The 26,768-nt window shown below is 45.2% G+C and overlaps 1 protein-coding gene across 2 annotated transcripts in view; it reads left to right on the top strand.

Moving 5' to 3' along the window:
- The first annotated feature begins 20,192 nt into the window (after nt 1-20,192).
- The window catches only part of ZSWIM8 (zinc finger SWIM-type containing 8), a 79,161-nt gene continuing 72,585 nt past the window's right edge, over nt 20,193-26,768 (top strand). For both annotated transcript variants that reach the window (XM_080620513.1, XM_080620512.1), the window contains exon 1: nt 20,193-21,310. In XM_080620513.1, the coding sequence (XP_080476639.1) occupies nt 21,133-21,310 (178 nt within the window). In that variant the 5' untranslated portion in view covers nt 20,193-21,132. The remainder of the gene's footprint in view (nt 21,311-26,768) is intronic.

Raw genomic sequence — 26,768 nt, 5'->3', positions numbered from 1 at the left:
TTCTATGCTTCCTCTCTTCTCTGTCCTGTTTCCTTTTTCATTCCTCTGAGCGGGGTAAAGCGGCTTAACTGGAGGCTATGCAAACACTGCCATCAAGCTGTAGTTCTCAGCCTGGGCAGAAATAATCCTGAGAGAAAGCAGGCGTTCTTGAATACTTCAATTTCTTCCTTCCCTCCCATTCAAACAAATGAGCAGTTTCCTCTTAGGCCTTAAGCATGTTTGTAAGTTAATTTATTATTCTTGAGTGGGTAGAAAATACAAAACTAGGCAGAAGGGCTAAGTGCATTAAGAGTTGTGCAGTGCGCAATGTCTTCTCTCTGTGTATAGACCAGCCAGAGAGAAGACAAGTCTGCTCAGGAGCAAGGGCAGTAAGCTTTGATGTACAACCAAAGACTCGAACACAGAGTAGTAATACAGGATGGGACACGCACAACTTGTCACAATGTGCATGTTTTGGGTTCACTCATGCACTGTAGGGTAGGTGATGACTGGGTCAGGCACTGGCCTGCTGCCTGGAAGGTCTGCGCTCAGAGGCACTGAGGTGCTTGGTACCTAGGTATTACCAAGGTAAGAACAGGAGGCAGAGCACAGCCTGTGGATTAACAAAGTCATGCTACAGGACGTGTGGTGACAGAGTCCTAGAAATCACTTTGGATTCAATAAGCAGTGATTGCCCAAAGCTTTAACTTGTCTTCTATAAGACAGCTTTATGTAAAGGTGCTGACCTGGTTAGGTGGCTGATTTTTGTGTATGAATGCTAAACAGTTTCATTTACTCTTTCCAGGGATTATAGGATAACTGGGTTACCTGTTGCAATGGAATGTTTAAAGATCCTCCTTGGAAACTTTCTTTTAAAAAAGAATTGTAGGAATCTCTAAAACACGCAATGCCAAAATCCCTGCAAACTGGCCTTTGGCACAGATCAGATCTGTGTGTGCTGCTTCTCGAAGGGCGGGGAGTCTGAAGTGCAGCTTGTGCTGATAACCCTATTTGAAGTGCCAGACTTGATCCTTTGGCAGGGCTGTGCTTGGCTCCACGCTGGCTGTGTTGTCCTACAGCTGCTGGCAGAGTCCCTAAGACACAAGCTGTGGACTGCTCCTTATCTCCCAGGAATCAATATTACAGCAGGACTGAGGGCAATTATGCCATAGACCTCTGGTCTTGCAGAGGATTAAATGCCAAATTCAACACCAGCAGTAACAGTAACAGTACTTGTCTGGGAAACATGGAGTGATTTAGCTCTTATCTTCAGTCTCTCCAAACAAGCATGATACAGGTCAAATGGAGTTTCTGTGCCCTGGGTGCTATCACATTTCTAGTTTACCCTGGTTTAATCTTTCAACTTATAACCGTAACTCAAACAGGCACAGAAGCACCTGAAGGATTGTAACTATGAGGTTATTTCCCTAAGCCTACTTAGCTGGTTGCCATTCGGGAATTAGAATAAATTACCATGTAATCACAAGTGAGATGCAGGCTTGGCATTGTCTTCTGGAATTCCTATGTTCTAGTTCAAAATGTTACTTTCTCTGAGATCTTGTCACCATGGAAGCTGTGAGAATACTTAGAATTAATATCCTTTGAGTCCTGCATGAGCCAGAAAGAGGGAAGGAAGTATCCAGTCTCTACATTTACACATTACTGGTACTGTAGGCAAGCCTGCCAATACTCTCGTCAATTGTCTCAACCTGTTTCACAGCACTGCTATTTCTCTTTACTGTTTAAACTGGGGCTGTGGCCCAAACCAAACTCACACACTTTGCCACCAAGGCTTATTGGAACTGCCTGGATAAGTGGCACCTAACCACCCTAGGACTGTATTTTGTACCTAATGTTGGCCAGCAGCAGATGTTTAAGGGATTGTATGTGTCAGTTTGTACTGAACAAGTTTTAACAGCCTTTCCTTTTGGGGAATTTTGTTCTTGGCCCATTGAAATTAATTACTTGCATTACTATTAACATCATTAAAACCAGAAGTACAAGTACTTAGTCCTCCAGGTGCTACACAAACACTACACACTGTCCTGTTGTGATTATTGTTTTTTCCTAAAGCATGAGAGTTTATATCCCTAACTTAAAAAAATATATTTAATGTAACCAGCCTTCATCTTCCATATAAATGTTTAATCTCGTATTTAATCCAACTAAGCTCTTAGCCTCAGTATTTTCTGGCAATAAGAACCAATATAATTTTACTCTCCATAGCACATAATTTCTTTTTATGGTTCCTGAATTAATTGCCTTTTGTTTTCATTGAATCCTATCTGTCCTTGTGTTCTCAGCTGTGAGAGGAAATAAGGGGCCTGGCTTTATATTCTCTGTTGTCCATCACTCTAGAGATAATCCCTTTTTAAATAGTGGCTTCCCCGTCTTTCTTCAAGCCAAACTGCTTAGGCATCTGATAAGATGATGACTGTCTCTCCATGTCTTCTCTTTCTGCTGTACCTTTTAAGCTTTGGTAACCAGAACTGAATGCAGTTCGCCAGGGGAGGCTGTGCCATCTGCTGATTATTTTCAGTATCATTTTCTATACTAGGTAATGCTGTAAGTGGTTTTAGTGCTGTATGTGTACTATGTATGTATGCTGGAGCTAGCTCTAAACTTGCTAGTGTGGTCTTGGTAGCAGCCAAGCTACAACGGGATGAAAACCTGCCAAGGTTAATTCCCCCTGTGTTTTGGGCAGGTGCTAAACTCAGAGCAATTGCTGTGGGTGTGGCTGGGGAGAGTAATGCAGCTCTGGGCAGGAAGCACATGAACGTAGAGATTTGCCTTGGCTGACATACCTGTAGGGGTGACACAGTCCGTCTTCACAGCACTAGTCCATTGGATAAGGCTAATGCATATACACTATTTCCAGGAGCAGAGAGCTCAGTCACTACTGCTGGTGGTTGCACTGTGCCACATGGATGCTGTGAGACAACTTCCTAGAGCACTGTGGCACATGCTAGTTATGTGAGAAAGGGAATGTCACTATGACTGGCTGGGAGCATTGTCAGGAGCAGAAACATGGCTATGGTAAAGATGTAAGGAGCAGCTATTAGTGCTCCAAGTATCCTTCTTTGAGGAATACCCAGCGCTGGTGTCTTCCTGACCTGCAATGCCTGCACTGCTACCTTTAGCAGCCCTGTCTTGACTCCAGTCCAGGCTTTGGCCCTCTGAAGCTGGATTAAAGATTTATCCCTTTTCTGTAGCTGAACACTGTTCTGATGGTTTATATGTATGATGTTCTATGCTGTAATTAATCAGGCAGCTGTTTATTCACTTGGGCAGAATGTCGATTACCCTTGTAATCCTTGTACGCAGAGAATAACAGATCAGTTTCTCAAAGGTATTAGTGGAGGCATTGGTGAGGAACAGGGAACATGGATATTTGCTATCTTAGGGGTAGGAGAGGTGGGCCTGCCTTTTGTCTGTCTGCTTTTCTCTATGAAGTCAATATCCTGAAGTTTTTTCACCCCCAAAAAAGCTGCAGTGACCCATCAACCACTTCAAGACAGATTTTTATGTGTATATTCATCAATCAGACAAAAGCTTTTGAGAGATGAATTGCACTGTGGTATTTAACACCATTTTGACAGATTCACTGGGAGTTTCTTGCACCTGAAGGGAACAGAATGGCCTTGGGTGGTAACCAGCTTGGGACCACTTCTTGTGGAACGGGGCACTGTGACCCAGACAGACCAATGTGCATCTCTCGGGCTGTGTATTTACTTGTCTAGAAAAGTATTTAATTTCCCACATCAAGAAGAAAATCTCACTTGTGTAGCAGTCCACTCAGTCCTATTAAAATCCCTTTCTTCTAACCAGGGGCTGAGTGCCCCTGACATCAGCCAAGTGACAAAACTTTCATGTCCCCTGGATCAACACTAATGGCTCACAAGGTATGCTAATAAATGGATTATACTGTGACTGTGTGAGGCTCTGTCTTATTTTTAATCAAGGGCAGGTTTGGAGATTTTTTCCAGCACTGATTTAAGCTAATTAAATTTCTTTATTAATGTTATTTTTAGAGCAGATTTAACATGCTAAAGCATGTTACAAAGTCAGCATCATGTTAGCTACTGTTACAGTGAAATGCAACCATTCTTCAAATGCCATGTTTTTTGCCATTTGGAACAGGTAAGGGGTACCTGCAGGTCAACTCCCTGCACTTAACAGGATTTAATACATCAGCTTTATATTTTGTTGTTATCAGTGATCTTTCTATACTACCTGTGAACAAATTTGTTCAGCATGATTTAGTCTCCTTTCAGTCTAGGAGTCATGTGTCACCACTCTAAGAATCAAAGCCAGCCTTGGAAAAGTGGAAGTGAGAGGAGGGAAATGCAGTTTGAATGAGCCACTGATGCAAGAACACTGTTTGACTATCCACTGATGCAAGAACACTGTTTGACTATCCACTGCTGCTCCCCACTGCTGAAATCTGCAGTGCTATTTTGAAAATACAAATGCAAGTCTATTTTGAAATACAGTCTAGCTCCTTGCAAGGTCCCTGCTGCTGCACTGACTTTCCCAAGTTATGAGGGTTACACTGAGGTTTGGCATAGCTGATGCCTGCAGACTGCAAGTATTATAGTGTATAACTTTTTGTACGTAGTGACTCCAGCCTGCTGTTTGTAACTGACATGCACTTGCTGAAGAAAGACCTGCTTGTGGTTAACACCTCGCTTACTTCACGCCTGCCTTTCGGGTTTTCTACACCTACCTATGTTTCCTCTCTTGCTTGTACAAAGCTCAGAAGCAGAGTGCAGGCACTTTAGACGGCCTTTCACATGTCAGCAGGCAGTGTTTCACTGAGTCAGTTCTGCAACGCTGTTCTGGAGTCACTGCCTGGGAAAGAAACAAAGTCAAGACTGTGGTCAAGATTACAAGTCTGTCAAGTCCTATGTTTTGTATTAAAGCACTTGACTGCTGCCTTCATGTGGTGAAAAGGCTTGGGAGGAGTGTATGGCATGAGCTTACTTGTTTCACATTGCCAGCTGTAGGATAGCTGGCTTTGGATCTTGAAAATGAAATATGAATCGGGAGGAAACTGGGCTTTACTTCAAGCAGTTTTCTAACTTGTATAGCTACCGTATTTATTGGGATAGAGGAAGGCAGGCATTTGGGTACGACCCAATGGCATTAAAAAAAGTCTTACTTGGCCACAACTTCTTCTTTCTAATGGAGGAAGACAGTATATTGCTCAGACAGCCTTGGGTTGCTGGGCTGGGTGCCGTGCAACTCTAAACTGGCATGCACCTAGCATTGGCAAGACACTTCTATGAAATTGTGTTTATGTGTGAAAGTTAAAAGAGGAAGTAGTGCCAGCAAACTGGATCTTTAAGTACACTGATGATCCAGCTGGAGTAATTCACGTTTAGAAAAACCCTTGGATTTAAGGCCTGCTGATGGAGGACAGGAGTAGGAACAGACAAATTCAAACAAACTGGTGAAAACCCGGTGCACCACTTGATCTCTCCCTCCTTGCTTTTCAAATCCCACACACTCTTCCAGAAATAAAAGTCACCTTTCTCTGCACAGGTTTTCAAAACTAGCCTGTCTCTTGAAAGGAAGAAACATCTGCTCTGGATCAGCTTTACCAAGCTGTGTTGCTCTAATGTCAGCTAAGCAAAAGGCCTTATTTCTCCCATCTGTTTAAATCTGTGCTGGCCTTCATACTGACATCAGGGCAGCTGTGCCTCAAAGGGCTGAGCTGGAAACAAGCGTAACTCAGTGCTGGGCTCATGTTCAGCTGCTGCCCAACAGAAGAAACAAATGGGCAGGAATTAAAATTGCAGCAAAGGAATCTTGCTGGGAAGCGTTTGCTGAGCACATTATGATTCCCAGCCCGTGCCAGCCCTGGGGCTCAGAAGCCAGCAGCAGGTACCTGTCACAGGTTTCCATGAGAAGAGGTGGCTTGCTGTCATGTTTGCCTGATGTGCTAGCCTGGACAGTGGGCCACTGAGAATGTAGGGAGTGGGGTGCGATTTACTGTGGCAATGTAACTGGCCAGCTCCGCTGAAACCACTTTGAAAGTTTTTACTTCTCTGTTACCTTCTCCTCAAAAGCAGAACAAACCCCCTTCAAACAAGAACAACAAAAACCTCTTCTTTGCAGTTTAACTAATCTGCTCTGCTTAAAACTGAGCTGTATACAAAGAAGAAAATGTGCTTCCAAAGGTTAGTTCCTTCCTTGCTCTTTTCCTCCTCCCTGCTTGCATGTAGAGGCTTGCGGGAGGTAGAATAGGATTACAACCTCTGATGTGGGATGGAGACCTGTTTAAGAGGAAAAAGTGTACTACAGACTACTGAACACTCTGTGTTTTTTTTAGAACCAGTAACCAAACACCCTGGAGAAAAGCTCCTTTGCTTCATGTTTACCATGTCATTATCTCTAGCAAGACTAAGGAGATTCTGTGATTCAGCACAGCTATACTTACTGAGTATCAACAGAAACCCTTTCAACTCCCCAAATATCTCAATCACAGGTAGGTTGATTAAGACTTGAGAATTCTTTATTGTCCTACAAGGCTTCTCTTCACAGTTACACAGGTTTAAAATCCGTTTAAACTGCTGCAACTTTGCTGTTGACACTTAGCGGTGATGCACTGTTTGAATTGGATGCCCCTGTTCAGATAGGCAGGAGTGTCCACACATAAAAAGACTGAAGAAATAAGCAAAGAGCTTGCCACCACACTACTAAATTCCTACTACTATTATATTTAACCATCATGAATAAATATAGGTTGCTAGATTCAACACTAAATATGATAATAGAATTACATAAATATACTTTTTGTCCCCCAAGAAGACACGGGAAATTATCTTGGGAAATGCATTAAAGTTTTGGATGGTAAGCTTTACTGGACTTTGTCACAGTATTTTGCTGAAAATTAAGATCTGCCTTAAAATGGTAATATCCCTTGAGTCAGCTCACAAAGCAAACAGCTGTCAATACCAGTAAGGGCTTGTCACCTACCTAGAGAGGAGAGCTGAAAATAGAAATAGCTGATTTACTCTGGGAATCCATAAGTCTCCTAAAGGAGGAGGATCCTGTTCAAAAAGCTTGCCTCCTGAATACATCAGGCATATGAGATCTGCAGGCAAAATAGAATGAGACAAACACTCTATAAATATCAAATAATCTTAAGGATCAACCGATTTGTTTTGCAGAGCACCCTGCAATAGGTCCTACTTGCTCAAGTAAGTAGGTCTAGTGAAAAAAAGGCTAAAATCTTTTCTCCCTTGCTTCTTACAGAAACTGAGAAGTGACAGAGAGGAGTTATCTCTGTATCCAGCAGCCCAGGTAGTTTTCAGTCATTGTGACATGCATAATATTTTGTTAGTGTCTCCTCTTTCTTACACAAAAGAGGACAGTGCGTTTTCTTACATGGAGCACTGTTGTGTGGTTGTGGCAACTACTCTTTTTGTAAGAGAGAGCCTTATGCTGAATTGACAATTGTTGACAGTTGAACCTCCCATTGAATTCTGACAGCATTGACTGGAGTTTTAAAATAAAACCCCTCACATCCCTAACTCCGAAGTTAGATTATTTTTCTGAGGAAAGGCTCTGCAGAATACAAAGAATTTTTATTATCCATATAATATTGTACAGCGTTGTTCCTGCACTTCAGAATCACCTTTTCTTAGCAACCTATTACTCCTGTATTTTAAGTGCTAATGTACCTAATCTTTGTATTTTGAAAGACTTCAGTGCTGACAGGCAGCTATAATGCAGATTTTCTATGGTCAGTTTAATCTGAAGGAGCAGAAGATTTGTGGGAGCAGAAGACTTGTGAGAGCAGATCAAGGTACCTCTGAGTTTGCTGGATTACTTCAGTTAGTCAAGATCTGCTAAGATACATTGCAAAATTGTGTATGTTGATCTTGACATGAATGAATGGACTTCCTACATCTCCCTAACAGTGATTCTTTACTTAACCACCTGACTGTAGCCTCAACAGCAAATGTGATTACCATTTTGGGTCACTAAAACTATAGATAGATAGAGAAGGAATGCCACAGGTAGAAACACTCATTGACTTTTTTTTGGGGGGGGAAGACTGAAAATAAGCCAAGGAACCTATGTTTTGCTTAATGCCTGCATCAAAAGGTGCTTCTCAGGGTATTTAGCAAGCTTTCATGTATATAAAATCGCTAGTTAGGGTAATACACTCTCTAGACAAACTATCAGTTAGTGAATTTCCCCAAATGGGGTATCTGACCTGCTGTCTAGACAAAGGAGAGACAGATTACTGCTTTCATAATCTTTTCACCTTAGCTGAGGAAATGTCCAAATGTGTTATCAATTGAGAGAAAGAGGACTTGCAGTGTAACAGTTGTTTTTCTTTCTGCTCTGAGAAATGAAGAATATTTCTTTCCCTTTCCTTTTAGCTTGATGCTACTCCTTTAATTTATCTGTGAACTTGCAGTACATATTAGAGCTTGTCAGACTGTCAGCTTTGGTAATGGCAGAAGAGAGAACAAAGTGTGAAAAAAACTCTCTAATGCTCCTGCAGGTTACTGTGAAAGAAAGAGGGAAATATACTTGTAATCCAGGAAATACAAGATGCCAGACTAAATATGCTCAGTTATCCTTGCAAGCTACATTATCTATAAATGACATCTTACACTTTCTGAAGAGTAGCAGTTGTGTTCATACATGAGGTCTTAGCCGTAATTATTGTCTCCTGCTTTTTAAAAATAATTCTAACAATTGTTGCAAAGTGTTCCCTTACTGACTCCATTTCCACGTATGCATGTAGGTACTTGTCACTTATCTCACAGTGAATTCACTTTTCAATAAGGCTTTAATATAGTGCATATGTTCATACTCTGTAAGATTCCAAAGAAAGAACCTTGGACATTATAATTTCAAAGTCCCTTGTGGGAAGGATTAGTCAAATATTGGAAACCTCTCAATCCAAATGGAGGAAATTTGTTTTCCAGAGCTTGTGATTCCTCAGGGCAGCTTTACTTTCAGCTTCCCAGTATGAGATGTTTGGGAAAGCCCTGTACATCTTGCACAGCCACTCATCCAGTTAGAAGCAGAGCAAGCTGTGTGCTGTCCCTTCTTTTGTGCTAAAGCAGTATTTGCCCCATTGGTCCTACAGGCCCAGAGTTTTGAAATAAATAACAAGTTGGTTGTAATATGTCTGGAGATGTTTAATATCTGTTATTAACAGTGATCAGTATATGGTGAAACAGTGGTCTTCTAGGAGGAACAGGAACTTAGGATACAAGAATTATCTGCATACTGTCATAGTGCAAAAGCACAATAAAGTATTCTTCTGCACAGCCAATATATTACTTAGACAGAAAGCCGTAAGTGTGCTTTAAAAATCTGCCTTTGCTTGTCATTTCTGAGTGCATTACTGCATGTGAGAAGACAATTAAATCATTTCCATGTCAGAATGTAGCTAACAGCTGGGTCCCACTGCGTCAGCAGTGATAAAATCTCCAGAGTGCTTTATTTTGTTACTGAGCCTGTGTTAGATTCAAGCCATAGCAAGGATGTGTTTTACTTCCCATGCGATCAGAAATAAAACTACACTGGGTATGACTTGTAGAGAACCACATGACTCACCAGTGAGAAACAGCCCATTTTAGGGTACAATGCAGACTCTGATTTTTAGTCCCCAGTGAGAGCTTAAGACAGGAAACAAATGTAAATGTTGCAATTCTGCTCCAGGGTATGTGTGAGCGCTCATATGTGTCTCTCATATGAAATGCTGCATTCTGAAGATTGTGTATAACGGAGGCAGAGGAATTTTGAACAGCAATTTCCTTTCTCTGAAATAAGAGAGAAAGGAAAAGGGAGGTGGGGTGGGAGGATTACATCCCTGTAAGGGAGAAAACATCTTTGTAGCAACCTTGTCATCTTTGCAGGATTTCTTCTTGAATTTCTTTCTTCCTAGCAGAGGACTGCAATTGACTGCTGGAATTGTCAGATGCTATTTTTCATGGTCTCCTCAGCAGTGACTGTAGTTTTGTCTACTGGGACATTCAGGATGGAAAATATATGACTGTTTCATGCAGTAAGTTGGCTTGAGGATGAGTGGTTATGAACTCCAGTGCCTTTCCAAGCCATAGCCCTGAGGACAAGGAGAAGAGTTTAATCACACCTGCACTGTCTCGTGTTGGCCAGGAGAACAACATGCCCAAATCTGGTCTGCACAAGCCAGAAGACACGTTTTTTTCAGTCTCTTGAAATGCACTTTAAGATAGAAGTGCAAATATTCACCCTGCTTCGCTTGCCCCATTACTTTCAGCACCTCTTTCATGCTTTCAGACTGTGGTGTCTGAGAAAGGAAAAGCCAGGTATCTTTGGAAATTTCTGCAACTTGTGGTATCCCAAAGCTGGAATGTGGGCTTCTGCAATTCAATGCAGTTAAACATAATGGGCTCAAGACCCCTTATAATTTGAAGCATGTCACATTAGTAAATCAACTATTCCTCCTCTCCTCTGCCCTTTCCTAATGTAATATATTCTCTGCTGGATTCTGGTAGAAGCTTACAGTGCTGAGCTGCACATAATGTTGACAAAAGATACCAGTAAGTAGCACCAGCTTATGCCATCACCATATTTGCCTGCTCATTTATGCCGTTTCACGTACCATAACATCTATGTCAGGGTGCAGAATCTTGCTTATAATTACCTCTTCATTCCTTGGACACAATGTGTTTAGTTTCTTATTATGCTCTTCTTTCATCTCCTCTTCCTCCATCAAAAATGCAGTTCAAAATGTCAGCTGTGGTTTTTTATTATTCTTTTAGACTCTTACAATCTTCTAAATATCCCTTTCCTCACCAGGGAAACACTGTCGTGGTTTAAGCCCCGGCCGTAAATTAGAACCACGCAGTCTACTTCCCCCCCCCACTCCCCAGAGGGATGGGGAGGAGAATCGAAAGAATGTAACTCCCACGGGTTGAGATAAGAACAGTCCAGTAACTCAGGTATAACACAAATCACTACTGCTGCCACCAATAATAATAATGATAAGAGAAATAACAAGGGAAGAAAATATGATACCGCTCGCCGGAAAAGAGCCCGACCGAAAAGAGGACGTGCCCTTCCGGGTAGCTCCCAGTTACATCCCCGGGCATGACGTGCTGTGGTATGGAATACCTCTTTGGCTAGTTTGGGTCAGGCGTCCTGTCCCTGCTTCCTCCCGGCCCCTCCTCCTCCCTGGCAGAGCATGAGACTCACAAAGTCTTTGGTCAGTCTAAACATCAGTTGTTATCAGCTTTGTTCCGAGGCTGAAAGTCAAAAACACAGTGCTGCAACAGCTACTAAAAAGGAGAAAAACTGACTGCTACTGCTGAACCCAGGACAGTATCCACCCCTTATTCCATACCATTCACGTCATGCTCAGATCCCACATTTTCCATATACCCTCACTCTCATTTCAGTGCACTGTTATCTTAGTGCACGGACCAATTCCTATAAAGCTACTGAGTCCGTTCGGTTCATGATGTTGGGCTCCATCTCTTGTAACAGTCTTTCAGGGCAGGAGAGGCTGTGTGCAGTGTTGGATCGTTGTCTGCTGATGCTGATCGTTCCTTCACTGTAGAACTCATCCGGTTCTGTCAAAGTTCATTCTCTGTTGGGATGATGGTCGGAGGGAAGTCAGGGCCAGTCGCTGGTGCCCTGCAGACTTCTAGTTGATGGCTATAGCAGGCAACAGCGTACAATTGAGTTCATTGTCTGTTTTCCCCTAAAATCAAATCCCCTTGAGGTACGCATCGGACTTCCCCATCTTCCCGCATTACCCACCAAGTATATCCAGGTCCCTGAGCAAAAGCAATCCCACGAGTGGGTTTGCCTTTACCTGAAGCAGGAATAACCCAGACTGTCTTCCCCAGCAAATTCTTCATGTGCACCACAGGAACTTTGTCCCCCTCTACAATATGTAAAAGTTCCGACTGGGCTGGGCCAGCCCTGTTGGCAGATCCTCTGGTGTTGACCAACCAGGTGGCCTTTGGTAAGTGTGTATCCCAATGCTTGAAAGTTCCCCCACCCATTGCTCTCAGTGTAGTTTTTAACAGCCCATTATACCGTTCGATTTTCCCAGAGGCTGGTGCATGGTAGGGGATGTGATATACCCACTCAATGCCATGCTCTTTGGCCCAAGTGTCTATAAGGTTATTCCGGAAATGAGTCCCATTGTCTGATTCAATTCTTTCTGGGGTGCCATGTCGCCACAAAATCTGGTTCTCAAGGCCCAGGATAGTGTTCCGGGCAGTGGCGTGGGGCACAGCGTATGTTTCCAGCCATCCGGTGGTTGCTTCCACCATGGTAAGCACATGGCGCTTGCCTTGGCGGGTTGGTGGGAGTGTGATATAATCAATCTGCCAGGCCTCCCCATATTTGTACTTCAGCCATCGTCCTCCATACCAAAGAGGCTTTAACCGTTTGGCTTGTTTAATTGCAGCACATGTTTCACACTCATGAATAACCTGGGCAATAGTGTCCATTGTTAAGTCCACCCCTCGATCACGGGCCCATCTGTATGTTGCATCTCTGCCCTGATGGCCTGAAGTGTCATGGGCCCACCGAGCCAAAAATAATTCACCTTTATGTTGCCAATCTAAGTCCATCTGAGCCACTTCAATCTTAGCAGCTTTATCCACTTGTTGGTTGTTCTGGTGTTCCTCAGTGGCCCGACTCTTGGGTACATGGGCGTCTACATGGCGTACCTTCACCACCAGGTTCTGCACCCGGGCAGCGATATCTTGCCACAGTGCAGCAGCCCAGATGGGTTTACCTCTGCGTTGCCAGTTGCTCTGCTTCCATTGCTGCAACCACCCCCACAGGGCATTTGCCACCATCCATGAGTCAGTATAGAGATAAAGTACTGGCCACTTTTCTCGTTCAGCAATGTCCAAGGCCAGCTGGATGGCTTTCACCTCGGCAAACTGACTCGATTCACCCTCCCCTTCAGCAGTTTCTGCAACTTGTCTTTGAGGACTCCATACAGCTGCCTTCCATCTCCGATGCTTTCCCACAATACGGCAGGACCCATCAGTAAACAAGGCATACTGCTTTTCACTTTCTGATAGTTTATTATATGGTGGGGCCTCTTCAGCACGCATCACCTCCTCTTCTGGTGACATTCCAAAATCTTTGCCCTCTGGCCAGTCCATGATGACTTCTAGAATGCCTGGACGACTGGGATTTCCTATTCGAGCTCGTTGTGTAATTAGTGCAGCCCATTTACTCCATGTCGCATCGGTTGCATGATGTGTAGAGGAGACCCTGCCTTTGAACATCCAGCCCAGAACGGGCAACCGGGGTGCCAGGAGGAGCTGTGCTTCAGTGCCAATCACCTCCGAAGCAGCTCGAACCCCTTCATAGGCTGCCAGTATCTCTTTCTCAGTTGGGGTATAGCTGGCCTCAGATCCTTTGTATCCCCGACTCCAAAAGCCGAGGGGTCGACCTCGAGTCTCCCCTGGAGCTTTCTGCCAGAGGCTCCAGGTAGGACCATTCTCCCCGGCTGCGGTGTACAGTACATTTTTTACATCTGGCCCGTTCCGGACTGGTCCAAGAGCTACTGCATGAACTATCTCACGTTTAATTTGCTCAAAGGCTTGTTGTTGCTCAGGGCCCCATTTAAAATCGTTCTTCTTCCGGGTCACATGATAGAGAGGGCTTACAATCGAACTGTAATTTGGGATGTGCATTCTCCAGAACCCCAGAGCACCCAAGAAAGCTTGTGTTTCTTTCTTATTAGTTGGTGGAGACATTGCTGTTATTTTGTTGATCACATCTGTAGGGATCTGGCGACGTCCATCTTGCCATTTTATTCCCAAAAACTGAATCTCCTGTGCAGGTCCCTTGACCTTACTCCGTTTTATGGCAAAACCAGCTTTCAGCAGGATTTGGATTATTTCCCTCCCTTTCTCAAAGACTTCTTCCGCTGTATCACCCCACACAATAATGTCATCAATGTATTGCAGGTGTTCTGGAGCTTGCCCCTGTTCCAGTGCATTCTGGATCAGTCCATGGCAAATGGTAGGGCTGTGTTTCCACCCCTGGGGCAGTCGGTTCCAAGTGTACTGGACGCCCCTCCAAGTAAAAGCAAACTGTGGCCTGCATTCTGCTGCCAAAGGAATTGAGAAGAATGCATTGGCAATATCAATCGTGGCATACCACTTGGCTGCCTTTGACTCCAGTTCATACTGAAGGTCTAGCATGTCCGGTACAGCAGCACTCAATGGTGGTGTGACTTCATTCAGGCCACGATAGTCTACTGTTAGTCTCCACTCTCCGTTAGACTTTCGCACTGGCCATATGGGGCTATTAAAGGGTGAGCGGGTCCTGCTGATCACTCCCTGACTCTCCAGACTACGGATCAGCTTATGGATGGGAATCAGGGAGTCTCGATTAGTGCGATATTGCCGCCGGTGCACTGTTGCGGTCGCGATTGGCACTTGTTGTTCTTCGACCTTCAGCAACCCCACAACAGAAGGATCCTCTGAGAGACCAGGCAAGGTGGACAGCTGCTCATTTTCCTCAGTCTCCAAAGCAGCAATACCAAAAGCCCATCGGTACCCTTTTGGGTCTTTGAAGTACCCTCTCCTGAGGTAATCTATGCCGAGGATGCATGGAGCCTCTGGACCAGTCACAATGGGGTGCTTTTGCCATTTCCTTCCAGTCAGGCTGATCTCAGCCTCCAGTACAGTCAACTCTTGGGAACCTCCTGTCACTCCAGAGATATAGATGGGTTCCACCCCTTGACAGCTTGACGGCATCAGGGTACACTGTGCACCGGTATCTACGAGAGCTTTATACTTCTGTGGGACTGATGTGCCAGGCCATCTGACCCACACAGTCCAGTAAATCCGATTATCCCCTACCTCCACCTGGCTGGAGGCAGGGTCCCTCTAACAGTCATCACAACGTTGGACACCTAAGTCGTATTGAAAGGGATTATTCTTCGTTATCACAGGAGCTGGAGTAAAATCAGCTCTTCCGCTCCATCTGGGAACCTGCTCACCAGAGACTGAAGCCGCAGCTCTCATGGGATGATTAGTCTTGACCCTTGTTCCTATTTTCAATTCATGCAGCCGTTCCTCCAAAGCTGAAGTAGGTTTTCCATCCCACTTCGTCATGTCTTCTCCATGATCCCGCAGGTAAAACCATAGGGTGGCCCGTGGTGTTTGCCTTCTATATCTTCTGTCTTGAACAATAGGACGTCTTTTGTTAACAGCTGAGACGTATGTTGGTACACGTGAGGAGCTGGATAAATCAGATAGATCGTCCCTCAATTGTTTGACATCCTGGGACAGTTTTTCCACAGCTGAGATGATGGAAGGGGTGAGATTGTCTTCGAACTCTCGGAGTTTGTGAATCATTTCATCCACTGTTGGTGTTACTATATCACCCCAGGTTACTGTTGCCAATGAATGGGCATATGATGACGGTGCATTCCGTGTAAGTTTTCGCCACATGGGTCGTGTACATTCGACTTCATCTGGGTCTATGGGTATATCTCCGTTATTCGGTTTGATGTGATAAATCATCTCTACGATGGCTGATTCCCTCAGAGACTGGATGCCTTTGTCTAAAGTAGTCCACTTGGCCGAACGACTCGTAACATCGTCCTTGTATGGAAATCTTTCTTTCACAGCTGCCAAGAGCCGCCTCCAAAGACTGAGGGACTTTTTCTCTCTTGCAATTGCTTTGTCAATTCCCCCTTCTCTAGCAAGTGATCCCAGCTGCTTGGCTTCCGTACCTCCTAGTTCGTGACCATCGGCCCCATTGTCCCAGCATCGCAGCAACCAGGTGATGATGTGCTCCCCTGGTTGACGGGTAAAATCTTTTCGCATATTCCGTAGCTCAGTTGAGGTCCGAGGTCGAGAAGTCACCTCTTCTTCTTCTTCATCATGTGATGATGACTCCTGACCAGATGCTGTCCTGAGTGGTGAATACATTGTTTCTTCATCTCGCTTCACCCTTCTTGCCTCTTTTTTGCTTTTTCTCTTGCGTAGAGGGGCAATCGATATTGGTACGAATTGGTCCTCTGGTTTAGCTGCAGTCATCACTGTGGTTTGAGTAGCAACAGTACTTGTTGCTGGGGGTGGTGTAGCTGCTGTGGTTGGAGCTGGGGTAGCTTCGCTGTCTGTTGCAGTTGAAGTTTGAGTAGCGGCTGTACTTGTCGCTGGCGGTGGTGTAGCTGCTGTGTTTGGAGCTGGGGTAGCTGCACTGTCTGTTGCAGTCGAAGTTTGAGTAGTGGCTGTACTTGTCGCTGGGGGTGGTGTAGCTGCTGTGCTCGGAGCTGGAGAAGCTGCGCTGTCTGTTGCTTCGCTCTCAGATCCAGGGACATTTTTTCCCTTTTGAAGGTGCTGGATAGCGTTGAACAAGGCCCGGTAGGCATAGGCCAAGCCCCAGCACGTTGACATGATTTGTCCCTCTCTGGTATGACCAGGATGACAGCACACCTCATTTAAGTGTTTTACTAATTCTTCTGGATTTTGCACTTGTTCGGTGGTGAAATTCCAAAACACTGGAGGGGCCCACTGACCTAGGTACTTGCCCATACTATCCCACACACCTTGCCACTCATGGCTGTCCAGCCTTGGGGAAAATCTCTCGGTCCCCCTATTTTGTCGTCTAACCCCAGACAAGACCCAAACCCGACTCTGCTTAACTCTTGAGATCAGACGTAATGGTTGTGGACAAAACACACTCTGTATGCGTGCCAACATGGTGACCCCCATCACAATCAGCAAACAGGTCTCAACAATATTAAAAGGCCACTCAAAAATTTCAAAACTCTCAAACGATGCTGTAAACGGTCTGGGAGGGGCACTGGGAGGGTAAAAGAATGTCTCCTTCATAGGTTGACCACCCAGGAAGGAGAAAAAAGATGTATAGTTGCTAAGCATTTGTATTATATACCTCCCAAAGTATAAAGGTGGTGACCACACTGGGAACACAAGCCAGATCAGTTTCATGATCAATTTTTCTATTGTATTACAAGTCATTGCTACAAAATACAACGAGACAACAACCTTAGCCCAAGCCCCACACTTGAAAAACACCAACACAGCAAATACCGGCTCTAAGTAACCTACGGCATATTGAGACTGTGAGATCAAAAACAACAACTTTGAGAGCCAATAAATCAGCATTGTGACGAGTGACTATTAATCTAAAACACTGAATGCTTATCACAAATACGATTAGACACACTCCGGTCAGATCTGTCGTTATCTCAACCCTTCGGGAGTTACATTCTTTCGATTCTCCTCCCCATCCCTCTGGGGAGTGGGGGGGGGAAGTAGACTGCGTGGTTCTAATTTACGGCCGGGGCTTAAACCACGACAGTTCTTTTTGGCGCCCAACGTGGGGCCACTGAGTGGTGCAGAATCTTGCTTATAATTACCTCTTCATTCCTTGGACACAATGTGTTTAGTTTCTTATTATGCTCTTCTTTCATCTCCTCTTCCTCCATCAAAAATGCAGTTCAAAATGTCAGCTGTGGTTTTTTATTATTCTTTTAGACTCTTACAATCTTCTAAATATCCCTTTCCTCACCAGGGAAACACTTTTCCTGCAGGCGAAACCCTTCTTTCATGCAAAACTCATGTTTTTATACACAAAGTATTTGTGTATAAATATCATAAAGTATTATGATACCTTCACGTATCTCTGCTTTATCATGTGGCAGAGATTCTCTGCAATGCCCTTGACTCAGACTGCTATTGATATAACCTGCCAGAATTCCCATTATCTGGCAGGTGTGTCTCTCTCTTGAATTACTGCTGGTGCTGTGCACTAACAGGTCACTTGGCAGCACAAATTTGATCCAGCTGGGTTATTAGTGCAGGACAACTTTTCTGTTGGATTAGCCAAAGGTCAAACTTTTAGTTTTTTGGTATTACACTGCATTTTGAGATAGACTTAATGCAAGTAACTTGGTAGAAGATTAACAAAACCGCAAGTCTGGTAAATTCATAGGTGAGAGGGAACTAGGGCTAAATCTACCTGAAAAAATAGAAGTGATAGTCCTAAGCCTCAGATTACTGACAATGGGGAAAAGAAAGAGAAGAACCCATGGGCTAAGCAGTGAAGTACCAAGTGCAGAGAACGGTGTGGTTCCATCTCGCGTTACACTGATGAAGATCCTCCTTCAGACATCTGTGGAGAGCTTTCTATCATCAGTGGAGTCACTTTGCATGAGCTCAGCACTGGTGGTTTTGAGGATATCAAGCATCCTGTCACTGTTATCTTTGTGGAACCAAGATCTAAACATTTTGACTTTGTAGAACTAAAGGCAAAGCATTTTATTCGATGCTCTAAATCCCCAGGCTCCATTAAGTATCTCTCTGACCCTGCATGCTGTAGAAAGGGACTGAGCACAGTAATTACCTAATTGCCCGACTGTGTGTCGTTAGCACACAGAGTAATTACAACAACTAGAGTTAATTAATAATATTGCTTGCTAGCTGAAAAACAGGTTCTAGACAATTCTATTTTCACCAAGAGCCTCTGAATTTCAGAGATCCCAATTTGATTTAATAGGCTTTGATATATATTTTTTTGTGTAACAGACTATTAAAGATAGTATCACCCATCAGGTATTAAGCCTTGCAATATATATGTGTTCACAGGTATAAATGAACTCTTCCTGTGAATTAAAATGTACACAGATAACCTGATGTCAAAAACTTCTGAGAAAAAAGCACAAGACTACTCATGTTAGCTAAAATATATTTCTTTATGTAAAAAGACATGAAGTGAATACTTTTCTTGTGTATCTATTATCTCAGACGCCTCCTCAAGAGGATCCCTGAAAGAAATTGTGCAAGTATTTTTAGAACGGTAGCTTTGGAGAAGCAAGACGTCAGATGAAGTCTGGGAGAGAGATTTGAGCACTGCAGACTCTCCTTTTTTCTTTACTGGTAGGAAAGCCACTGCCTGCCTTTGCTCGTGGTCCTGGCCCTTCCCAGAAGTTGCATTACACTAGGAGGCACTGAAGGATTGGACATATGCACAAGTAAACATACCACTTACTGTTGGTGGGAATTTTAGTAATGCATCTTTGTGTTCAAGACCTTAAACTACTGAGCATTACATACCTAAGAACAACTCACGCAGGGAGTTTCCTTCGAGGTCCATCTCTTAAGACTTACTATGATCACCATCAGCTCATTGCTGTCTTTCAGTACATCATTCTGTCTTCCTTAGCTCTTTTTTATTTATTTATTTATATTTTTCCCCATAATTTTCTGGTTTTCTCTGTCCACCTGGGAAGGGACCTGCTGTTCGGCTGATGCTTACTCAACTTATAGAGAAACCTTACTATTTGGTATTTTACTGGTCTACTCCCCCAATAAAGCAACAAGCTACACCTCCAAAACAAAAGTACAGAAAAAACTCAAAACATACCACATCTCCTGCTTTCAGAATCCACAGAATATGAAATTCTTACCTATTCTAGGCAAACCCTTACATGACTGGCAAGTGAGGTACTTCCTGGTTTTAATGTTAGGAGTTGTTGAGACTCCTGCAACTCCTACCTCTGTTGGAAAGCAAGGGTCTTTTCTGATCTGAGGAAACGGATCATTGTGGCATTTTTGAGCAGGGCTTATTCTTGTAAGTGCCATATTCTCCTCATGGTTTATTTCCGTTGTGTTTTTTTCCCGTTATTTTTAAACGTTTCTGTCAAGTTCACTATTCCGTTCATCTGAATCAGATGACCACAGCAGCAACTCATTTGAGGTATATTCCGGGGTACATTCCCACATTTCAGCACAACTCGTGCTCCCCGCTGCCTCGGGCAGTTCGTGCAGGCGCAACAGACGAGCTTTTTCTTTGCTACAGCCCTTTCAAAGCAGAACCACCCCGCAGCCCGCTGCTCCAGCCTGTCCCCGGGTACACCCGCTTGTTACGGAGCGGCAGCCAGGAGCCAGCCGAGCACCACAGCCTGTTCCGGCGGCGAGCCTAAGGGCTACCGGGCTTTTCCACAGCCAGTCTGCTCTTCTCTCCTTCTCAGACCCGGGAGGGACGAGCCGGGCCTCGGCTCGTCCCTCCCGGGTCACCGCACCTGTGTCCGTCCCGCACGCATCCCCACAGCCCTTCGCCGTTCCCGGCTACCCCACCATGCCCCGCGCGCCCGCCTGAGCCTCGCAGCGGAAGCCGGAAGCCCTGCGACGGAAGCAGGGCTCAGCTGGAGGAGGAGGGGGGGTGGCGCAGGTGAAGCTGGGAAGCGCGGAGCCATCTTGGTGCCCGCGCCGGGCAGGGACCTGCTGCCGCCGCCGCTGCCGCCGCCGCCGTCGCGCCAGGACAGCGAACCGCTCGTCGGGCCGGGCACGGGGGGGCGTCCGCGCGCGGGTCCCCGCTGGCCATGGGCACATAGACCCGCGGGGGCGCAACCGCGACGGGAGCGGCGGCAGCGGCGGCGACAGGCTGCCCGCTGCCCCCCCGCCCCTACCCGCCAGCGACCAAGAGCTGGGCTTTCCCCGCCTGCCGCCGCCCGCGCCCCCATGAGGCCGGATCCGCTGCCTGCCGCCCGCTGGCACCGGTGACGAGCCGCCCGGAGGTCGCGCCGCCCCTGCCGCGGGTGTCCCGGCCCTGCCGGGCCGTTTCTAAGCCTCCGCGAGCCGGGAGGGAAGTTGTCCGTTCCCACTCCCCCTCCGCTGTCCCTTCCTGCCCTGCCTCCGGTTCCTGCACCGAGAGTGAGAAAAGCACAACCTCAGGGAGACCCGGCCCTGCGCACAGATACCGGTTCTATCCGGGCGGCAGTCCCGGAGGAGGAAACCGGCCCTTTCTCTTGTCTTCCAGCGCCGCGGCCGTCGGAAGCCTTCACCTCTCCGTGTGTCCTGCAAGCACCTGTCCCGCCCGGGGCAGCTCCCGTAGACTGACCACCCCCTTGCGCCTCAAGTACATTTTGTGGACATAAACTTTTTTTTTTTTTAACTTTTTAAAGAACCTTGTTTTTTTCTTTTTGGGTTTTTTACGAGCTTCCCGTTAGTTGATTTCCTGCTTCTCTCGCCTCAGACAGTGCAGGCTCTGTCAGTATGGGGACTGAATCGAAGTTGAGGTTTTAAGAACTGCAGGAGCTCTCAAGCCCATCCACCTGCTCGGAGTGAGCAGTGCTGTTGCTGTCTTTCTTCTTTTCCCCCGCGTCGCTAGTTGGATGTGATGGAACTCATGTTTGCGGAGTGGGAGGACGGGGAGAGGTTTTCATTTGAAGACTCTGATCGCTTTGAAGAAGACTCTCTTTGTTCCTTTATCTCTGAGGCGGAAAGCCTTTGCCAGAACTGGAGAGGATGGAGGAAGCAATCGGCAGGACCCAATTCTCCCACTGTCAAAATGAAAGGTGAGGTCGCCCGTTTTAGTTGCGATGCTCTTTAGACTCGTGGAAGTTGTGGGGTAAGGGGGGTGGTAGGTGAGGAGATGTGCGGAAGGAGTGGCAAAGCTGCAAAGAGAATTCAGGTATAGGATCACTGTCAGGATAATTTTTGACCAAAGACTGAAACTGCAGATTTACTCGGGATCTTAGGACAAAGCTGACTTTTGGGTGAGTTTCACCTGCATGCGCTCTGTAGTACCGTAGTGCTGCTATTCTGAATAGATTCTGTGGGCTTGCTTTTGGAAACCTGAAAACAGTTCTCTATAAACAAACTGCAGACTTGGCTGGGAATAACTACGCATAGGTTCCCACTTGCTTTGATTGAAATGCACTAAGTTTTAACAGGGGGTTTTGGAACTGCTATAAAACTACTCATGTAGAGGCATGTAAGCCGTCATTGTATAGAGCAGTCTGTTTTCCTTGTCAGTTTCTGTACGTTTCTTTCTAGTAAATAAGCAAACTTCCTTTTGCAGTGGGTAGACAAGGGGGCCTTAAGACTGTCACAAAGAAGTCGGCAACAAAGAAGTCAGCAAACTACAGTGTGTCTACTTCAAGAGTTGTTGTATTTCCTTTTTTTTTGGATGGTAATGTGATAGCAGACAGGAAAATGGATAACATAAGCAATTAGAATTATTTAAAATCATCATGTAGCTACTAACTCTTTGCTTGATTTTTTTCTTCAATGAAGCACAATTTCTCTCTCATTCTGATGCATCTTGACCCTAGAACTCAAGTGGTGTTTACACCAAGTGGAGCCTAGACATACAGTTGTCAGAAATTACACAAGCCCTTTCTATTCTTCCTTTTATTTTCTTTCTTTTCTCTCAACCCAGTGTCAGTGCTTTTCATGTTATTGCTGGCTTTTGTGACCATCACCTGCCTCATTAATATCTCCCAGCCTGGAACTGCAAAAGTTCATTCTCTTCTGAACATTGACCTTAAATGAACAGAGAATGCAATTTATATTGAATTGTGCTGAAATCTAGCCATGTTACGCTAAGGACAAATGTTCACTTGTCACTGGGTTAGGACCAGAAAGTACATTGGCATTAACCGTAGGCTTTCCAGAGCAGCTTAAGTTCTAAATTCATAATACATTTGAAACTATCCTAGTCCGAGGTATGTAAACTTGTCTCTTGACAAGTCAGGGTTAGAGTTGAGGGTAGAATGGAAGCTTCAAAAAAACCCCAAAACCCAACCCAAAATAAGGGAGAGTGAGAGAAATGCTGACTGCATGTCCAAGTTGGATCGCTGTCTTGGATACTGCTGCCAGGACACGTTGGGTTTAGTATGGAATACACTATTGGTGTAAAGAAAGGTAACACTGTTGGCATTGTGCTTTCTAAAGCTATGAATCTTGAGATGTAGAAGTACGCATTGGACACAAGGGAAAGAATGCAAACTCCATGTTTTGCTTTAAATCTTGTTGCATGTTAACTTGCTGGAAAGGAGCCTACGTTTTGAAAACATACTGCTGTGGATATAAAGATATCTCTAGTTTGGCAGATGTGTGTGAAAGCGTTTTGTGCAACCATACAAGTCTGTAGCCTACATATGGTGATGTTTGAAAAGGTGTTTGGTTTTGTTCAACTTTGCAATGTTTTTAGATAACTGTTCTCCACTGGTTCAGTGTATGATTGTGAGTTTTTCTGGGCCTTGGCCTAGTTCCTTTAGCTCTCTTGACCAAATTAAAAGCAGGCCGCAATTTCTGTCTCTGCTGTCATCTACCTGTTGCATTAAAATGAAAAATCACTTCAGTAGATTCTGTGTATTTGCAATCCTCAGTCTCTTTCCTGACATAAGAAGCATAATAAACATTATTGTTGTGATAATTGTTATTATTTACACCACATTGAGACATTGCTGTTCCAGGTTCTGCAAACATGCATAGGCAGGGGTGCTTGTACTTGGTTCATATTTCTTAGGCTTTTTCTGCAGAGAGACTTTATTCCTTTGTAAAAAGTTTTATTTTAACAAGGGAGACATTCTGAAAGGATACTGTTGCCTGCTTCAAGGCCTTTGCTGGCCTTCGCAGGCTCTACTCAGACTTATTTGGAGAAATATGTGAGCATGGATTTGCTGCCTAAATAATTATTTATCCACTCTATGAAGTCACATGCAGATATTACCACCATGGAGCACTTGCAGGGACTACACTGTATGCAGTGCATTTGTGGCCAGCAAGTCTGGTCTGATGAAGGATCTGTCATCTGGGATGTCATTGGATTTCAGAGCTCCTGCACCAATTTAATTATTTTGAACACCTCTTTTTGACACTGTTTTTGTACTAAGAAAGACCAGTTTGTGTTGAGAGCATGCTGGATCCTGAGGTTGTCAGTTGTAGTGAGTCTTCTGAAATGTGATCATTCTGAATAGAGCTTTGTGTTTTTATTTCCAGCTTTCCAGTTTGCAGTGGCCTGTGATGTAGTTGCCTATGCAAACAAAAAACGGGATTAGACACTGAGTTTTTTGGTGTTAAATGCTAAGGGAAAAGAGGAGGAGCTATATTCTGCTACTCTTTTCCTCCAGTTTGGAGCTCAGCCTGTATTTTCATTTGGAATCAGCCAGACAAGTTATGTAATAGAAAAGATTTCTAGCTTCTTCAACTGTTTTCAGTTTGTTCTTGTGAGCATCCAATTCTTTGTTAATTAGTTCCAAGGGAGTCCCCCTGAGAGTGATGGAAGTGCTGTTGGCTGGGGAGTCCTCTTCTTAAACAAACAAACTACCCCCTCCTGCCCTCCCGGTTATGTCTTTCTTAGTTTTTGCAGCTTTTTATCTTGCTAGGTATTTCTGCTATTATGATTATGCTTACTGTAAATTTAACAATAAGGCTTGGGGTAGCTTTTTGCAAATATGCAGAGTGTTTAGTGCTTCACTGTACAGGGTCACCAAAAAGTAGCTACTCAAACTTCAACTGCAACAGACAGCAAAGCACAGCAGCTACACCACCCCCAGCAACAAGTACAGTTGCTACTCAAACCACAGTGATAATGACTGCAGCTAATCCAGAGGACCAGTTCGTACCAATATCGGTTGCCCCTGTACACAAGAGAAAAAGCAAAAAAGAGGCAAGAAGGGTGAAGCAAGATGAAGAAACAATGTATTCACCACCCGGGCCACCATCTGATCAGGAGTCATCATCACATGACGAAGAAGAAGAGGTGACTTCTCGACCTTGGACCTCAACCGAGCTACGGAATATGTGAAAAGATTTTACCCATCAACCAGGGGAGCATATCATCACCTGGTTGCTCTGATGCTGGGGCAGTGGGGCCAGTGGTCATGAACTAGAAGGTACGAAAGCCATCCAGCTGGCCCTGGACATTGCTGAATGAGAAAAGTGGCCAGTACTTTATCTCTATACTGATTCATGGATGGTGGCAAATGCCCTGTGGGAGTGGTTGCAGCAATGGAAGCAGAGCAACTGGCAACGCGAAGGTAGACCCATCTGGGCTGCTGCACTGTGGCAAGGTATCTCTGCCCGGGTGCAGAGCCTGATGGTGAAGGTATGCCATGTAGATGCCCATGTACCCAAGAGTCGAGCCACTGAGGAACACCAGAACAACCAACAAGTGGATAAAGCTGCTAAGATTGAAGTGGCTCAGATGGACTTAGATTGGCAACATAAAGGTGAATTATTTTTGGCCCGGTGGGCCCATGACACTTCAGGTCATCAGGGCAGAGATGCAACATACAGATGGGCCCGTGATCGAGGGGTGGACTTAACAATGGACACTGTTGCCCAGGTTATTCATGAGTGTGAAACATGTGCTGCAATTAAACAAGCCAAACGATTAAAGCCTCTTTGGTATGAAGGATGATGGCTGAAGTATAAATATGGGGAGGCCTGGCAGATTGATTATATCACACTCCCACCAACCTGCCAAGGCAAGCGCCATGTGCTTACCATGATGGAAGCAACCACCGGATGGCTGGAAACATACGCTGTGCCCCATGCCACTGCCCGGAACACTATCCTGGGCCTTGAGAACCAGATTTTGTGGCGACATGGCACCCCAGAGAGAATTGAGTCAGACAATGGGACTCATTTCCGGAATAACCTTATAGACACTTGGGCCAAAGAGCATGGTATTGAGTGGATATATCACATCCCCTACCATGCACCAGCCTCTGGGAAAATCAAACAGTACAATGGGCTGGAAAAACTACACTGAGAGCAATGGGTGGGGGAACTTTCAAGCATTGGGATACACACTTACCAAAGGCCACCTGGTTGGTCAACACCAGAGGATCTGCCAACAGGGCTGGCCCAGCACAGTCAGAACTTTTACATATTGTAGAAGGGGACAAAGTTCCTGTGGTGCACATGAAGAATTTGCAGGGGAAGACAGTCTGGGTTATTCCTGCTTCAGGTAAAGGCAAACCCACTCGTGGGATTGCTTTTGCTCAGGGACCCAGATATACTTGGTGGGTAATGCAGGAAGATGAGGAAGTCCGATGTATACCTCAAGGGGATTTGATTTTAAGGGAAAACAGCCAATGAACTCAATTGTATGCTGTTGCCTGCTATGTAATACTTTTATAGCCCATCAACTAGAAGTCTGCAGGGCACCAGCGACTGGCCCTGACTTCCCTCCTACCATCCCGACCATCATCCCAACAGAGAATGAACTTTGATAGAACCAGACGCGTTCTGCAGTAAAGGAACGATCAGCATCAGCAGGCAACGATCCAACACTGCACACAGCCTCTCCTGCCCTGAAAGACTGTTCCAAGAGATGGAGCCCAACATCATGGACCGAATGGACTCAGCAGCTTTATAGGGATTGGTGCATGCACTAAGATAACAGTGCACTGAGATGAGAGTGAGGGTATATTGAAAATGTGGGATCTGAGCATGACGTGAATGGTATGGAATAAGGGGTGGATACTGTCCTGGGTTCAGCAGCAGCAGTCACTTTTTCTCCTTCTTAGTAGCTGGTGCAGCACTGTGGTTTTTGACTTTTGGCCTGGGAATAATACTGATAAAGCCGATGTTTTCAGTTGTTGGTCAGAATGTTTACTCTGACCAAGGACTTTGTGAGTCTCATGCTCTGCCAGGGAGGAGGGGAAGCTGGGAGGAAGCAGGGACAGGACACCTGACCCAAACTAGCCAGAGAGGTATTCCATACCACAGTATGTCATGGCCGGGGATGTAACTGGGAGTTTCCCAGAAGGGCACGTTCTCTGCTCTGTCAGGCTCGTTTTCGGCGGGTGGTATCGTATTCTCTTCCCTTGTTATTTACCTTATCATTATTATTATTATTGGCAGCAGCAGTGATTTGTGTTATACCTTAGTTACTGGACTGTTTTTATCTCAACCCGTGGGAGTTACATTCTTTTGATTCTCCTCCCTATCCCTCTGGGGCGGGGGGGGGTGGGGAGAGTAGAAACTGCGTGGCTGACTTGCCGACTGACGGCATTG

The sequence above is a fragment of the Psittacula echo genome, assembly GCF_963264785.1.
Source record: "Psittacula echo genome assembly, chromosome: 6".
NCBI lineage: Eukaryota > Metazoa > Chordata > Aves > Psittaciformes > Psittacidae > Psittacula > Psittacula echo.
The sequence above is the reverse complement of the archived record's forward strand: the minus strand, read 5'-3'. Positions and strand labels throughout refer to the sequence as shown.